Source organism: Mercenaria mercenaria, chromosome 12, assembly GCF_021730395.1.
Source record: "Mercenaria mercenaria strain notata chromosome 12, MADL_Memer_1, whole genome shotgun sequence".
NCBI classification, from domain to species: domain Eukaryota; kingdom Metazoa; phylum Mollusca; class Bivalvia; order Venerida; family Veneridae; genus Mercenaria; species Mercenaria mercenaria.
In genome coordinates, this window is record NC_069372.1 from 80,843,449 (window position 1) to 80,860,229 (window position 16,781).

Consider the following 16,781-nt stretch of genomic DNA (forward strand, 5'->3'; position numbering starts at 1 on the left):
CAAAACGAGTTGATGATTTGGCTGATGTAAATCTTAAACTTAATGAAAAGAAGAACTAGAAAAAGTAAGACGTGAAGTGTTTCTCTTTGAATATTACAATAGCAGACAACTACATGTAAGTAATTATTCTAAAAGAAAATTTGATATTGAAGATAAACAGTTACAACACACGGTATTTAATACCTCAATGTTTTTAAACTATTTAGAATACGAATTAATAAGATTACAGATTATAAAAGTTTTATTGAAATAGATCATAAATATAGTAATAATAATTGTCGGAAATAGCGCGAAATTACATTGACGGTATGTTGACGCCAACTTATGCGTGACGTTAGACGTCACTTACCATGTATTGTTTTGTAACGGATATAGTTCACAGAATACATTTGTATGAATCAGACGTGAGTTTGTTTCATTAAATACAGAGTTTACCCGCAACCCCCCACATTTTGGTGCCGTGACCAAAGCAACAATGAAGATAGACAAATTACGATCGAGAGGGACAACGCAAAGTTATAGAAATTCAACTCCAGAAAATCGAAAATGCAAAAGATAGTTCGTCGATGTCGGAATTTCGTGCTATATTAGAATCTGTGACTGGCAAATTCGAGAATCTTGTATCACTGAATGAGAAAATACTTGAACAGACAGAAATTGGCGAGATTGAAGAAGAAATCATTACCAGTGAAGAATATTCATTAGCGATACAGATCAAACTTCGTGAATTCCAAGAATTCAGTGAAAGTCGTGAAAAGTCGTCACAAAATCAAAGTCAGAGAAATAATTCATCAACACCTGGTGAACAGCAGACGATAATTGTACAGGATAGAAATAGTGCGAGTTCGACGCAATATTCCCGCCTTCCAAAATTCTCATTACCTAACTTCAACGGAAACATCTTAGAATGGCAAGCTTTTTGGGATTCATTCAGTTCAGCAGTGCATTCAAACCAGAATTTAACAGATGTGCAAAAATTTAATTATTTACGTTCACAACTGGAGGATGAAGCAGCTCGGAAAATAGATGGATTTGCCCTAACGAACGCTAACTACAGTAATGCAGTTGAATTATTACATGAACAGAAACGGACAGAAACATAAGATAGTGCATGCTTACATACAGTCTCTTCTACATCTTCCGTCGCCTAGCAACACACTTCCAAGCCTGAGAGGTTATTATGACAAGCTAGAAACATACATCCGGGGACTTGAGTCACTTGATCAGCATGAGGGTTCATTTGGGACGTTCTTAGTGCCTTTGATATTTGACAAACTTCCGGTAGAAATACGTAAGAACTTGGCACGTGAACATAAAGGCAGAAATCTAGAATTACATGAGATGCGCCGCGCTATCTACGAAGAAATCAACGTATTAGAAGCAGGGCAGGTCAACAGTAACTTGTACTTGCATGAAACACCAGCCACGATGTCATTGTTAACTGGTTCAGGCTTTAGACCACGTGCACGACAGGATAGGGATAAGAATCACGTGCATCCACATCCACGTACACAACAACAACAACAACAACGTTTTACAAACGCTAAGGTATGTATATTTTGTTCAAGCAATACGCACTTTGTTAATGATTGTAACGTTATGAGGGACTACGAATCCAGAATCGCAGTGGTGAAAAACAAACGTCTATGTTTTAACTGTTTGGGAACACACCAAGTATCTAACTGTAAGTCTCAGAAAAGATGTAGAAACTGTCAGAAAAGACACCATACCAGTATATGTCAGACCTCATCTCAAGTTCAACCGCCAATACAGACGTCTTCAGCATCTGCAGTCAGTGACAACCAGCTACAACATCAGACTGCAGCGTTGCATACTTACGATCATATCACGTTTGAGCAGACGACATGTGGGCAACAAACGCCGCACGTGCTACTTAAGACAGCGATATCTCCCGTAACATGCGGTATCATTTCAGCAGATACTAACATTCTTTTCGATGAGGGTTCTCAAAGATCATTTATCACGAGAGAGCATGCAGACAAACTTAGACTTACATCCACGGGAACTGACACTTTGCACTTGGCGAGTTTTGGAAATTCGAAGAATGAAGTGCGCCACCTAGACACTGCCACAGTGTTTTTGATTACGTCCACCAAAGAGAAAATACCGATTAATGTGCTGATAGTGCCAACTATAGCAGTACCGTTTCAGAAATACATCAAAAATGTTTCCCACTTACAGCACTTAAAGGGTCTCAAATTAGCGCATCCGCTGACAGAAGACACAACGTTCGAGGTTCAACTTCTCATTGGTGCAGATTACTATTGGAGAATCGTTGAAGACGAAATCATCCGAGGTCCAGGACCTACAGCAGTCGCTTCCAAGATTGGCTATCTTCTGTCCGGTCCCGTCCCTTTTCATGCGTCATCTAGCAGAGCCACTACTAGTTTAACATTGAATGTTATCACGCAGTCACCCCAAGATACTGACCTAGAAAATTTTTGGAAACTTGAGAGCCTTGGCATTCAACAGAGCGAAGATGAAATCCCAGAGAGGAGTTACATGCCAGAGTATCAAGACACGTCAATTATGTTTACTGGAGACAAGTATGTAGCGAAATTACCCTGGAAATTAGACCACCCCGCCCTTTCCACTAACTACGGCATCGTGAAACGCCGAACTGAGACATTGGTCAGTAGATTACGTCAAGACCCTGTGACATTGAAACATTATGGAGATATTATCAGGGATCAAGAAAGCAGAGGTTTCATAGAAGAAGTTTCAGATACAGACCAACCCCACAACAGTGTCCACTACATTCCACATCACGCTGTGAAGAAAGAATCATCTACAACACCTGTACGCATTGTCTACGACTGTAGTTGTCGCATGTCACGGAATCATCCGAGTTTGAACGATTGTTTGCAGTCGACACCCCCAGAGCTCAACGATCTTACAGCCATACTAGTTAGATTCAGACTCAAACAGTACGCCGTAGTCACCGACATAGAGAAGGCTTTTCTTCACATTGGATTACACGAAAATGACCGAGACATGACGAGATTTCTTTGGCTTTCAGACCTAACCAATCCAGAGAGTGCACAAAAGACATATCGGTTTAAATCTGTACTTTTTAGCGCGGTATGTTCTCCATTCATTTGGAACGCAACACTCTTGAAACATCTACAGAGAAACGCAAATACATGGGTCAGTAATAGACTACAGAGTGACTTATATGTAGACAACTTCTTATCCAGCCTTGACAAAGAAACAGATGTCATCAGTTACTTCCATCAATCACGTGATCTCATGTCAGAAGCAGGATTCACACTTAGGTCATGGAATTATAACAGTCACAAACTGAGAGATACAGCGAGACAACTTAACATTCAAGACAAAGACGAAGTAACCAAACTATTAGGATTACGCTGGGAACCAGAGACAGATATCATGACATACCAAGAAAGACCAATAGAGACAAGCGCAATTACGACCAAGAGATACATACTGCAGAGCCCATCCCGGATTTACGATCCACTTGGTTTTCTAACCCCAATCACAGTGAAAGTCAAGATATTACTTCAAGATATTTGGAAAGACAAGTTCGATTGGGACACAATGCTACCAAGATCCTACCAACAGAGGTGGTTACAGATAGCAACAGACTTGAACACAGCAATGAAAACCCAATTCCAGAGATCTTACTTTGCCGAAACAGACGACAATCAAGATGCAGCAGACGACACAAAACTTCATATATTCGTCGACGCAAGTACTCAGTCTTACGGTGCAACAGCTTATTTTTGCAGAAGAAATCACTCATCATTAGTAATGGCTAAGAACAGAGTCGCACCATTGAAACCCCTCACCCTACCAAAACTTGAACTTATGGCGGCTGTCATAGGAGCTCGACTTTCCCAACATCTACGAAAAGCACTAGGTATAGACAAGATAGATTACTGGTCAGATAGCCAGATTGTTTTACACTGGTTGAGTAACCCGGAAAAAAACCAACCGATTTATACGGAGACGAGTTGAAGAAATCAGAAATCAGACCGGAACCGGAAGTTGGCGATATTGTCCCACACAGAACAATCCCGCAGATCTACTTACCCGTGGAATATCGGCAAGTCAATACCAAGACAACAAACTATGGTTTACAGGTCCGCCTTGGTTAACCGACGAGATAAAGTGGCCAAAATGTAAAGTTCAAGACACCACTGTGCTATCTACAATACAACCCGAAGATGACCAGCATACCCGTATTTCGCGACAACCAACACCTCAGGTTCCAGATACGATTGACGTAAGCAGATTCAACAATCTCCAGAAGCTACTTCGAGTTACGGCCTACGTCCGAAGATTTCTTGACAACTGTAGAACACAACACCAAGATAGAATGGTTGAAGCTTTCACTGTTACGGAGCTAAAAGAAGCAGAAATGAACTTGATTCGACAGTGTCAGTCTACAGTCTACAATGAAGTTATTGAAAACCTTCGATCTGGAAAATCACGACTACCGCTGGTACGACAATTACGACTTTACATTGATAGAGAGGGCTACATCAGATGTGGAGGTCGTATACACAATGCACCCCTTGATGAATACACCCGATTTCCCATCTTATTACCAGCGAAACACCCACTTACGCGACTTATCGTACTTGATGCACACCAGAAACAGCTGCATTCGGGTATCAGTGCAACTATATGCCACTTACGACAACGTTATTGGATACCGACGATACGACAATGTATCAAATCTCTACTACGGAGATGTATAATATGTCGGAAGATCAACTCACCACCTTACAGTGCTCCAGACCCACCACCGTTACCAGCTTACAGAGTAGAAAGTTCGCCACCATTTACTATCACAGGGGTCGACTACAGTGGTGCGCTGTTTGTGAAGTCAGAAACCGGATTAGAATCGAAGGCTTACGTATGTTTGTTTACCTGTGCAGCTACCAGAGCTATTCACCTTGAACTTGTGCATGACCTCACCGAAAATTCATTTATACAAGCCTTTAGACGCTTTGTCAGCAGACGTTCACTACTTAGAATGATCATATCAGACAACGCTGCAACATTCCACGCAGCATCTAACACATTGAAGACCATGTTCCAGTCCCAAACCTTGAGAAATCATATAAACAGATCCGGAACCGAGTGGAAATTCATTCCAACTCGAGCACCATGGTTTGGAGGATGGTGGGAGAGAATGGTTGGGCTCGTAAAGACATCCCTAAAGAAAGTGTTAGGTCAAGCATTCGTTACCTTTGAGGCGTTACAGACGACACTTACTGAGGTAGAAGCTATCCTCAACGACAGACCTCTCACATACGTCACATCAGAAAACACAGATCCAGAGCTGATTATCCCATCACACTTATTAACTGGACGGAGAATTACAGCGATACCATATGCGACAGATCCTAGCACCATAATCAGCAATCAACAATTAATAACAAAACGAGTTCGAGTCCAGCGTGAGCTGATTAATCGTTGGTGGGCGAGATGGAAGTCAGATTACCTCACATCACTACGTGAACGTCATACAGAAAGTGGTCGTAACGAGCAGACGATACGTATTGGAGATGTCGTGCAGGTGCACGATGACAGTTCTCGGTTGCTATGGAAACTGGCTGTGGTGGAGGAACTTGTACCCGGACGAGACGGACTGATCAGGGCAGCAAAAATCCGTACCGGAAGTGGGCATACTACCAGACCAATCGTAAGACTTTACCCTTTGGATATCAATGAAAACGAGAGACTTTAAATAAGTAGATAAGTAGAAAATACGAGATCGATGAAAAATGAACAGTGCTTTAATTTTAGAGTGTTCTTCAATTTCGTGAAATATGTGATTTAGAGACAATGACCAAAAATTCAGGAAACGAACGTTATATATTGATAAGTGTTTTATAATTGTTTTAATATATTTAAGAAATGGAACTTTTAGTACTTTCACTTTTCGCGGGCCCCAGAATGTCGGAAATAGCGCGAAATTACATTGACGTTATGTTGACGCCAACTTATGCGTGACGTTAGACGTCATTTACCATGTATTGTTTTGTAACGGATATAGTTCACAGAATACATTTGTATGAATCAGACGTGAGTTTGTTTCATTAAATACAGAGTTCACCCGCAACCCCCCACAATAATAATTACATAATCAAACAAGATGGGGATTACATAATTAAAATGAATATTATTACTGATTACTCTGATTTCACTGATCGCTCTGGTTACTTTGATTTATCTGATGAAGCTCATTTTATTTTTGAATGGCGGGATGATCATACGAGCGGATATGAGCATATATCACCTGAAGTTAAAAATGGATTTCAAGAAAAAAATTGAAAATAATTTTAAAAAAGGAGCGACGTTTTATTTTCATACAAATTTTAAAATTTATATATTTACTATAGAACCAGAAAGTTATGTCAGATTCTATTTAGTTAATTAAAACTAAAGTTTTAAAACTTTAATTAAATACAGTGTTTTTATATAATGGGAATATTCAATAATATAAATGAAAAAGTAAGTAAAATAGAAAGGCAAATAATAAGAAAACCTCCATTGTTTTTAACATTTGCAACAGAAGATACCGATAGTGGATTATTTCAATGGAAAGTTGTAAATGCTAGTCCTGGTTTAGTTCAAAATGGTAATAATGTAACAATCAAACAAAATTGCAAAATCAACAATGGGAATGCCGGCAGCTTCATCTTTGAATTTTCGAATTACTTTTTTGTTGTAATCAAAATAAAACTCTGATTTTGGGTTATAGTCACTATTATCAAATAAATATTTGTCCCTATAAAAATCCTTATATGCATCTTTGGTTTTTATTTCATAACATAATGAATCTTGTCAGTGAATAAAAGCTTTATACTTTTCTTTAATGTAATTATAATGAAAATCATACATTAAATATTTTGATAAATCCAGAATGCACATTCCAACATAACAAGGTCTGTTTAATAACAAACTTTCTTTTATTCTATGAATATCAAATAAATTCTTATTAAACATTGTTGAACTAACAAATAAAGGTTTTGCTATATATTTTAATATTTTAATAAAAGATTTTCATCATGTGTTAATTTAATATTAATTCTTTTACGTAAATTCTCCATCGTATTACCGAATACCGAGTTGTTCAATAACTTAAAAAAGTCTTTTTCAAATGAATTTTTTGCTTCAGATCTTTTTTGAGTATTAAAATCAATATATCCTTTTACCCAAGGACTCTCATCAAAAGTGAATATTCTGTGCAAGGTTTTTATAATGAACTATATAATTTTGTTTCTTCATTAAAGTTGGAACCAACTTCTTTACATTACTTTTTCCTATTCAAATTCTGTTTTAATATTTTTGCTATAATTTGAAAGCCATCCGTCTGGTATTTTAATTTTTTCAGGAGGTAAAAGATAATCATTATGCGTAGCATGTAATTCTTTTGGATATTCAAGATCCCATTCAATTATAAAGTTAGTTTTACCTTTTTTAATTAAGGTGTTGAATTGTTTTTCGGATATAAACCTAAAATTTCCAGAGGGTAAATGTTGACACATAGCCCAACCGTAAAGGTTATTGGCGTCGATGTACATAATGTATTTAGTTTCTAATTTAGGATTATAATCTTTTATATATTTATTGTTTGCTTTGCTGTAACGGTTTGAAATATAACTTATTCCTTCTTTCAGTCCCTTTCAATAAAAAATATACATATCAATATCAGTTATTAAATCCAGATTTATTCCAGTCATTTTTAACATTGCATCCCAAGCTAACCCAGGACTACTAAAATAATGACAAGGGTCAAGTTACCTGTTACCATAAATACCTTTTGTTTTAAATAATTCAAGTGCAACCGAAGGTTCCAGCTTCGCAAGTTTACTTTTATCAAATTCTTGAGATAAATATTTAAATTCTGGAATATTTTTTACTAAGTTATCCAATGATTGAGACATAAATTGAAAACTATCTATAAAAATCAAATCACTTACCATAAATGCCATATATCTTTCCATATTGTTAGTAATTACATTTTTTTTTAAAATTTTCCTATTTGTTGCATAATAAAGTGGGAATCATAACCTCTTAAATTATGAAAAATAACAGGAATTTTGTGTGTTAGTCTAAAATTAATATTACAGTCTTGATGAGCACTTCCTCTAAATTTTCCTGTTATGTGACAGTGGTCACGGAACTTCGGTCCATTCGGAAAACTTTGTTTTTCGTCTCTTACTTTAGTTTCATTTTCTTTATATCCTTTTTCACAGATATGACAAAACTTAGACATTTTTAATTCTTTGTTAAAATGTTCTTTAAATATTTCCATACAATATTCCTCTTCCTCAAGCATTTTTTCAATAAATTTATAAACTGCATTAGGACCTCTATAAATCTGAGTTGGTTTAGTATAACTGTTATCATAACAACAAACAACTTTATAACCGTAACCACAATCTATATGTTTTTGATATGGTTCAGTAAATGCAGATTCAGGTGATGGTAAAGCATTTGATATTTTTTCAGTTTCAAAATCAGCATAAATTACAAAAGGTACTGCTAAACCTTTATGATATTTTTTAAAATAAATCTTACTTCACTCGTTTGTCATTTTTACAGCTTGAACACCATTAATAGCTAAACAATTTGGTATATGTTCATTCAATATTCTTTCTTGAGAAAAAGTTTGTAAACATGATTTGCAAAAATGTTTTTATGTTGATATTTTGTTTTTATAAACATTCATCTATTAAAGTCTTTTATCCAAACATAATGTTGGACTACAGTCCTTGAGGACTTACAGTCATCATCAGTTATTTCGTTATTATTAATTAGCAACATGTCACAGTGTTCTTCATATTGATATTTTGATATGTATAATGGATAAATATCTGCAGGTTCTTCATAACCAAATATATTAAATGAAATATCATTTTGAGTTTCTATTTTAGGTATTTGATTTATTGTAACAGGAAATTTTATTCCTCTAAAATTAAGTTTTTCTATATGTTTTTTTTATATTTCTTTAAGAGGAAATTTGTAAGCTAAATGACACCATCTAAAACATTCGTTATCAACATTCTTTATATTTATTAAGCCTTTCATTGAGTTTTGTAATGGTTTTGGTAATTCTAAATAACTAGAAGCAGCTAACGGATTATATTTATATCTATTTATATAATGAGCATCAACTGAGTCTTTTCTCCAGCCAGTTCCTTCTGAAATTCAATTACCAATTCTATTTATTATTTCATCAAAAGCTTGACGTAAAATGTTTTTTATTTCGTTTGTGTTAATAATTTCTAAAGCCTTTGATTGATAAAAAGCTGATTTATATATTGTATCAGTTTTATCCATTTTTGCAAAAGTTATTTTTAAAACAACATTTATTTTTATACCTTTTTTAAGTTTTAAGTTCAGATTTAAGAATACTAAATGAGTCTTCTATATTTAAATATAATTGATTTTTCTGATCTTGTCTATATGTAATTTTAATTTCAAATTTCTTATAATATTGCTTTGTAGATTTCTCAATTTCTCTAACAGCCATCTATATATTATATTTAGAAATAAAAGCGTTAAGTAAAAAAGGATTAAAAAAATAAAGTTTAAGATAAAATATAAAATATTTAAATTTATATCTTTTTCTATTAGTTTTTGATATTCCACTTTTTACTCTGTTTTTTCCCTTCACAACACATTTTATCAATCCAGAATTAATATCAAGGTCTTTAAATGCTGCGTAAATGCTTTTATATATTTTTTCTTCATTAGTATCACAATCGGTTGGAATATTTTTTTTAGGATTGATTCGGTGATTATTTGGTTTAGGACAATATGGATCTATTTCATTTTTTAATTTATCAATTACATGTTTTTTATATTCTTCACTAACTATTTTATCATGTTTAGAGTTAATAACATTTCTTCTTTTTTATATGAATCTTTGTCTGGATTTGTTATTTCTCCTAAAGTGCTTGATAATTTTGGCATAATCATTCTATCTACCTTTCTATTAACCATCTATATAATATACTTAAAGAAAAAATCTTTAAAAAACGCACGTAAAGAAATAACACTCTTTTGAGAAATTTGTTTATATTATCTATATCTTTCGAATAGGTTTTTGAGGTTGTTTTATCTAAATTGTTATCAATTGCTAATATTTTTATGTTTGCCATTCGACCTAACCATTCTTCGTGTAATTTATGTTATGTTTTTAAATAATCTAAACTAACTTTGTTTTCTTCCGTACTGTTTCTTTTTTGAAGTCTTTTAAGACATATTTCTGGGTCGGTTTTAACATAAACAAATCCATCAATTGGGGTTTTGTTCGTATTTTTTTATAATATGATCAGTTAAGAAACAATTATATAACGCCCACTCGGAGTCATTTAAAACACCATTGTCGTGATATTGTTTTGTAAAAACGTTACTGTTGGTTAAATAACATCGTTCGAGGACAGAAACACCATCAAACTGTTTAGCAGAAGATAACATTTTTATATGGCTGTTTAAAGTTGCTAGTTCGAAAGGAAATAAATATTTAGTGGTTCTTGAGCAGCAAGTTTAAAAAGTTTATATGAATTTCCACTCGGGTCCATAGCATTTTGCCATTCATGAATTGGTTCTAGAATTATATTAAAATTAGGATTATATTCTTTAATAATATCTAAAAACGTACTTTTTCCTGATGCAATATTAACTTCGACTGATATAATTTTTCTCATTTATATAAAATACTTATAGAAAAAAATATTTAAGGAGGTAGGTTACCTTGTTACCAGGGTAAATTCAAATTAGTTGAACCGCAGTGATTTTTTGTATTTCGTGTAATTTAATGTTTTAACTGCTATAATCTCAGTTCCGTTTATCTCTGTCCCTTCAAGTACAATTTTTATCCAGGTTTGAAGTACATGACCCTCTTAAGGTATTTTATATAGAAAGAAGAAGGAAAATACGGATATTTAACACTTTTCAGTGTATTTTTGTTTCATTGTTATCCGTAGAAGTCTGCATAATTAATAGTTTTACTGGTATGCGCATTAGCTTTCTAATAAAAGCTTAAAATGTATATGTCGCGGGGCTCGTGTTTCCATGGTAACGCATTTTCTCTCATTTTTCAACAATTATGTATGAAAACGGGTTTTTCGACGGCTTCAGTGCCATTCTGTTATTGACCAACATGGAATATTTGGGTAATATGATTAGCAAAATACCAAGAACTTTACATGGTACTATGTTTTTCTTAAAGTTTAGAGTAACCATGGCAACAGAGATGTTTAAAATAGCTTATATGTTGCTTTTTATCGTAATTTCTTATAAAAAAATATTATATAAAATTATCTTTCTTGTTAATGTAGCTTTAAAACATCTTATTTCTAACGTTAGTAATATTTTCGTATGAATTGCAGTTAATTTAACAAATTTCACAGCTTATAATACTTACAGCAGTGCCCGTCGTCTGACATTTTTATTGAAAAATCGTTCTACATGCTGCTATTGTTCTCATGCATATTGTTGAAATGAAAATAAAAAGCCAAAGCTGTGTTCCTTAAATAGACCAGTATCAACGCTTTTGAATTTTACAATTAGACATATAGGTCACGGGCTTCGTTTCCATGGTAACATCAATTTAATTCAAGACACCACAATTTTATACTGAAATTTGAACAATTTTAGAGCTTAGTTTTAGTATTTAAGTAACAAATTATCAACGGAAACTGGGAAATAGGTATAACAAATCAAACTGCCCAATTTTTATTTGTACATGACCGTAATAAGTAACCTTTCACCCAGCTATATTCCCAATCACATCAGTTACCATCATCCATTTTCTTACATTCCGCATAACATTTCAATATAATTACATAAAAGAAGCAAAGTATTGATCATTTTTCAGAACAAAAGACTAATAAAAAGTATTTCAGCAAATAATGGCTGTTTAAAAATAGTTCAAATAAAGAAAAAGCATAGAATAACGTACTTTCAAAATAAAAGGTGTTAATTTTGCGCGGTAACTGACACGTAACATCATGACGTCAGTGGCGTCATTTTAGGGCAACAATGTTTTGAAGCGTTTCTGCGGCAATTCATTCATTATTTCTGCATTATTAAACCATTAAACATAAGATCGGAGGCAGGTTCAAGATTTATTTCCAGAAGAATGGATATACAAACACATTTAGTTTGTCGTAAACGTCGTCGTAAATCGTCACGTTAGCTTCCGGTTGGACATGCGCACTTACAAATATCAAGGTAACCTACCTCCTTAATATAACTCTTCTTCTTTTTTATTTTTATATCCGTTAAGTTTAAATTCCTTCATATATATTTCAAGAGGCATTGAATAGTTTGTAGTTTGTTGGTTTTTTTTTTGTTTTTTTTGATCTGCTTTATTTACTTTTCCAATCCGTGCTTTTGTTATAAGCTGTTTTATTTTGTGATGGTGTAATTTTAAAATAGCTTTTTTGTCGTCAACTTTTAATCTATTAATAAATATAGTAATTACTGATGGAACAGCGCCAGCAACTGCTACAAATATAGGAATAGCTGGAACAAGTGCTTATGCAGCTGAGCAACCAAAGATACCTGCTGTAATTTGTAATCCTGTATTTAGTATTTACTCTTCCACAAAACTTATAACTTTTTCTGTAAGCAGCAGCAAGCTTAGTCAAGTGAATAATTAATTGATCTATTGTTTCTTTTCCATTAGAAATTAGATTTTTATTACTCATTTATATAATATATTTTTTAAATTAAATTTTAAATTAATTTTTTTCCCAATTTACTAAATGGTAGCCAGCTATTAAATGTTTCATTATAACCTTTCCATTTTACTAAAGCTTGTTTTTTCTTATAGTCCCGTCTAATGACTTTTTCTATTCTAAAAACCTCTTGTTTAGTAGGTAAAAGTTCTTGCTCATAAAATGAACCTTGAATCATTTCATTATTTAAATCTTTTATAGTGTATGTTCTGGGGTTTGTGTTATTAATTCCATAAATTATAAATATCTCCTCTGTCCAGTTTGGTGTATATCCTTTTTAAAAATGTCGTTTAAGTTTGCTTAAGCGGACTCGATAACCAATTTTAAACTTTGGTTTACTTTTTGGTATCTTTAAATTACCATATAAATTCAAGTAAACAGTACCTTTATTTAAGTTTTTACTGGCTTATGTCGGTGTTATTTTTATACAAGAATGTTTTCTTTTGTTATATTTGTCAACCATATCCTGTAAATTATCTAAATAAGTGTAAGTATTATTTGCTGTAAAATATTTCCACATTATTCTTTTTAAATTTCTATTAAATCTTTCAATTACTACAACTTTTCCTTCATTAAATGTATGATACATGTTAAATTTATTTTTATTCAAAAATTATTCAAACGTTTTATTATAAAATTCTTTTCCTTCATCTACCCATACATTTGTGGGTGTTCTACCTTTTAAAATTATTTTATCAAATGCTTCAGTAACAGATTCTCCAATTTTATTCTTTAATGGAATAACCCACGCATATTTGCTGAATATATCAATAACGGTTAATAAATACTTTACACCTTTATTATATTTTGAAAAAGCTTGCATATCAACTAAATCAGCAGACCAAGTATCATCAATGTCACGGACAATCACTCTTCGTTTCGTAAATTTTCGTTTAATTGGTTAATGTAATTCTCCTGCTAATTCATCACTCCAGCGGTAGCTCAGAGTTACCGGCTCTGCAGTTTTTTCGGGGGTGTTTTTGAGTAAGCGTGCAGCTTCCGAGGACTTACGTCCGAGTAAATACTCTACCCCCTTTTCCCGTTTTTTGACTTTTGTTTTTGTCCAAGACCAAGTTTGTATTTTGTTTTAATTGCAGGTTTTACAACTAAATGTTTTGCAATCTTTTCTCCAAATGTTTTTGATTTAGTGTTATTTAAATTGGAAATCATTTGCTTATCACATATACCCTTTTTTACACCGCTGTCGTAGCAAAAATCATGGTTCATACATACTGCATCTAGTTCATTAACAGGAGGTCCATTATCTAAAGGATTTCCTGGCCCACAATAGTTATAGGTGGACGGATAGCTCAGTGGTTTGCACACTGGCCTTCCAATCCTGAGGTCGGGGGTTCGATCCCCGGCAGCTACTCGGGAATTTTCAGAAACGCTTTTCAGTGTTTCCCACCTAACTAGAGGTGTACTGGTCAGGAACCCAGGCAATCCTTGCGTGTATCAGTGCTATACACTGGGCACGTTAAAGAACCAGGCTGTCTATTCGCAACGAGCTAGGCTAAGTTAGCCGGACAAGCCTGTATCTGATTTCTGATCTCTCTGTCGTGGGGGCTTTGTCTCACTCTGTCCCTCTGGTCAGATCGCTCTGTGTCTGTACTAGTAGAGGATGAATTATGCGCCCTGTGTGGCTGCATTTGAACTATGTAAAGCGCCTTTGAACGTGAAATTGATCATGAAAAGGGCGCTATATAAATCTGGTATAATAATAATAATAATAAAATATCCTGGGAGTGTTAAACCTTTCTTAGGTAATAAAGGTAGCATTGCTTTATGAATATCTAAAGTACCTCCTGTACTTTTAACAAACTTTGATTTCATTCTTCCACAAGGTTAACATTTTGCTTTTATCATCAATCTTCCATTTTTTTGCTGTAACATAATGAGGATTTATATTATCAGTAAATCTTCTGTCTTTCAGATAAGATATTTTATTCTGTAAACTCATCTATATCATATGTATTTAAAACTTTTTACTGGGTTTAAAACCTGTGGGTTTTGAATTGGCCGGCATTGGTCATTTTTAACCAGCGGCAAGGGGTCAAATGAGGTCAAACTGTTTTGGCTGCGCTATATATAAAACTACTTTCGAGTCTTTTCTCATCTATTTAGAATACTCTACTCTAAATCTGAAGCAGTTGTGTCTCAAAGAATTGAAGTTGTTTTTGTGAAAAGTTTGTTCATACTCATTATAGCTACATTGGCGACTGGCACAATGTAGTTAATTATCTGCGTAAGTGCTTCAAAGTCATATTAGTATCACTGCAATAAAGTTTCTAAAGATATGAAGGGAAACTTTAAAGATAGCAATAATGTGCTCAGATGAGCTAAAATCTTTCTGATTTAATAAAAGAGCGAGAGACCTCCTGCAGTGAGAAACTGTAAATTCTGTTGTTATCATTATACATCATATAAATGCGCTGTGAAAATTTCCCATTACTTTAACTTGAATAATATTTCATAGTCCCCAGTGATTTAACATATCATGCCCCAAATCGTTATTTTCTTTTCTGCGCATTTGATATGATCCGAAATTTAATATCACGTGCGCAGTAGCACTATTTTGGTATTCTGCGTGAGATATTATGTTGGGTGATATGATACTTTCGCATTGATAAAAGATTTGACGATGCGCTTATATATATCATAGGATTGAAATTTGTTCTAGTATTCATGCATGTGTGAACCCTGACAATTTTTTAAATGATTTTCTCTCCTTGCCAAAAATTTCGAAAACTATTTTCATCAGATCGCAAACTGAAAGTATGATCATCAGATAGGAAATGATCTTACTAAGAAAAGAAGTGTCCACACTTATATGTTTCGTTCAGAAATAAGAAATTTATCGCCGTTTTTCGAATGTTATTGCTGTCGGTTCCGTTTTAGTTCATCGGATGTTAATTATCAACCTTTAATAATTATTTCAATAAATCTTTTAACGCATTATCTTCATCTGTTTTCGGTATGATAAAATGCCTTCCACACACGTGTAGCGGTTCTCGTATCGGGTGACTGTTACACACGCAAAAACCTTCCGAATAGACCTGCTGGTAAATTCGCGGATAACAGAAGTTAGGGGAGACTACACTTTTATGCCATTATATAAATATTGCATTCCTAAGAGGGTAATACGAAAAATGTCCAACCCTCGAAATATGAATATAGACCATTTTTATATCACCCTCTCAGGAATGCAATATTTATATAATGGCATGAAAGTAGTCTCCCCTAACTTCTGTTATCCGCGAATTTACAAGCAGGTCTATTCGGAAGGTTTTTGCGTGTGTAACAGTCTCAGGAAAGATGTGCAGCCTCAACCGGGATTCGAACCTCGGACCTTCGGCTTACCGTGCCAACGCTTTACCAATCGAGCTACCTACCGAGGCCACCCGATACGAGGACCGCTACACACCTTCTCTCTTATTGCGAGACATTGGCACTCCTGGCCAATGTCTGCCGCAGACTGTTAACCGAATTAAGATGCACACCCAGCTAAACTGCTTCGCCCTGCATGGGCTCCAAGGGTAAGCATCCCGGACGAGCCCCCAAATGTAACAGTCTCAGGGAAAATGTGCAGCCTCGACCGGGATTCGAACCTCGAACCTTCGGCTTACTGTGCCAACGCTCTACCAATTGAGCTATCGAGGCCACCCGATACGAGAACCGCTACACGTGTGTGGAAGGCATTAAAGCAACAGTATCGCCTTACAATAGTTCTACTCATGTATATAACTAAGATAAGAAATCTTGGAACAAAGTGGACAAAATGTGACTTCACGACCACCGTTTAATGATTCAAGTTTTTTTTAACATTAGGTCACGTCAAGGGATAATTCAATGAGAAAAATGTGTTTCTCAGACATTTTGTTTTGGTATTTAAAAGCAGTTTGTCAACATTTGAAATTTCGTGTTTGCATTTATTTTGTATCATAAAAAAAACATTAACGATAATATCACAATAATTTTGAAAAAAAAAAATGAATCACAATGAAATGTTTCGTTTTATTTTTGTCCTTG

General features: G+C 34.3%; 3 protein-coding genes and 1 non-coding gene across 4 annotated transcripts; 3 read left to right on the forward strand and 1 right to left on the reverse strand.

Moving 5' to 3' along the window:
- Nucleotides 1-566: 566 nt before the first annotated feature.
- On the forward strand, nt 567-1,103 carry LOC128547613 (uncharacterized). Its single transcript, XM_053520668.1, has one exon. It carries the CDS (start codon nt 567-569, stop codon nt 1,101-1,103), a length of 537 nt encoding a protein of 178 aa, XP_053376643.1.
- A 238-nt stretch (nt 1,104-1,341) lies between these two features.
- LOC123533513 (uncharacterized) lies at nt 1,342-3,999 on the forward strand. Its single transcript, XM_045315164.2, has one exon. It carries the CDS (start codon nt 1,342-1,344, stop codon nt 3,997-3,999), a length of 2,658 nt encoding a protein of 885 aa, XP_045171099.2.
- A 361-nt stretch (nt 4,000-4,360) lies between these two features.
- On the forward strand, nt 4,361-5,740 carry LOC123533514 (uncharacterized). Its single transcript, XM_045315165.2, has one exon. It carries the CDS (start codon nt 4,361-4,363, stop codon nt 5,738-5,740), a length of 1,380 nt encoding a protein of 459 aa, XP_045171100.2.
- A 10,599-nt stretch (nt 5,741-16,339) lies between these two features.
- On the reverse strand, nt 16,340-16,412 carry Trnat-agu (transfer RNA threonine (anticodon AGU)). Its single transcript has one exon. It is a non-coding gene; the product is annotated as a tRNA-Thr (tRNA).
- Nucleotides 16,413-16,781: the final 369 nt, after the last annotated feature.

Bases quoted from the DNA above. Each gene is read 5' to 3' on its own strand.
- LOC128547613 (XM_053520668.1), top strand. From the start codon at position 567: ATGTCGGAATTTCGTGCTATATTAGAATCTGTGACTGGCAAATTCGAG.
- LOC123533513 (XM_045315164.2), top strand. From the start codon at position 1,342: ATGCGCCGCGCTATCTACGAAGAAATCAACGTATTAGAAGCAGGGCAG.
- LOC123533514 (XM_045315165.2), top strand. From the start codon at position 4,361: ATGGTTGAAGCTTTCACTGTTACGGAGCTAAAAGAAGCAGAAATGAAC.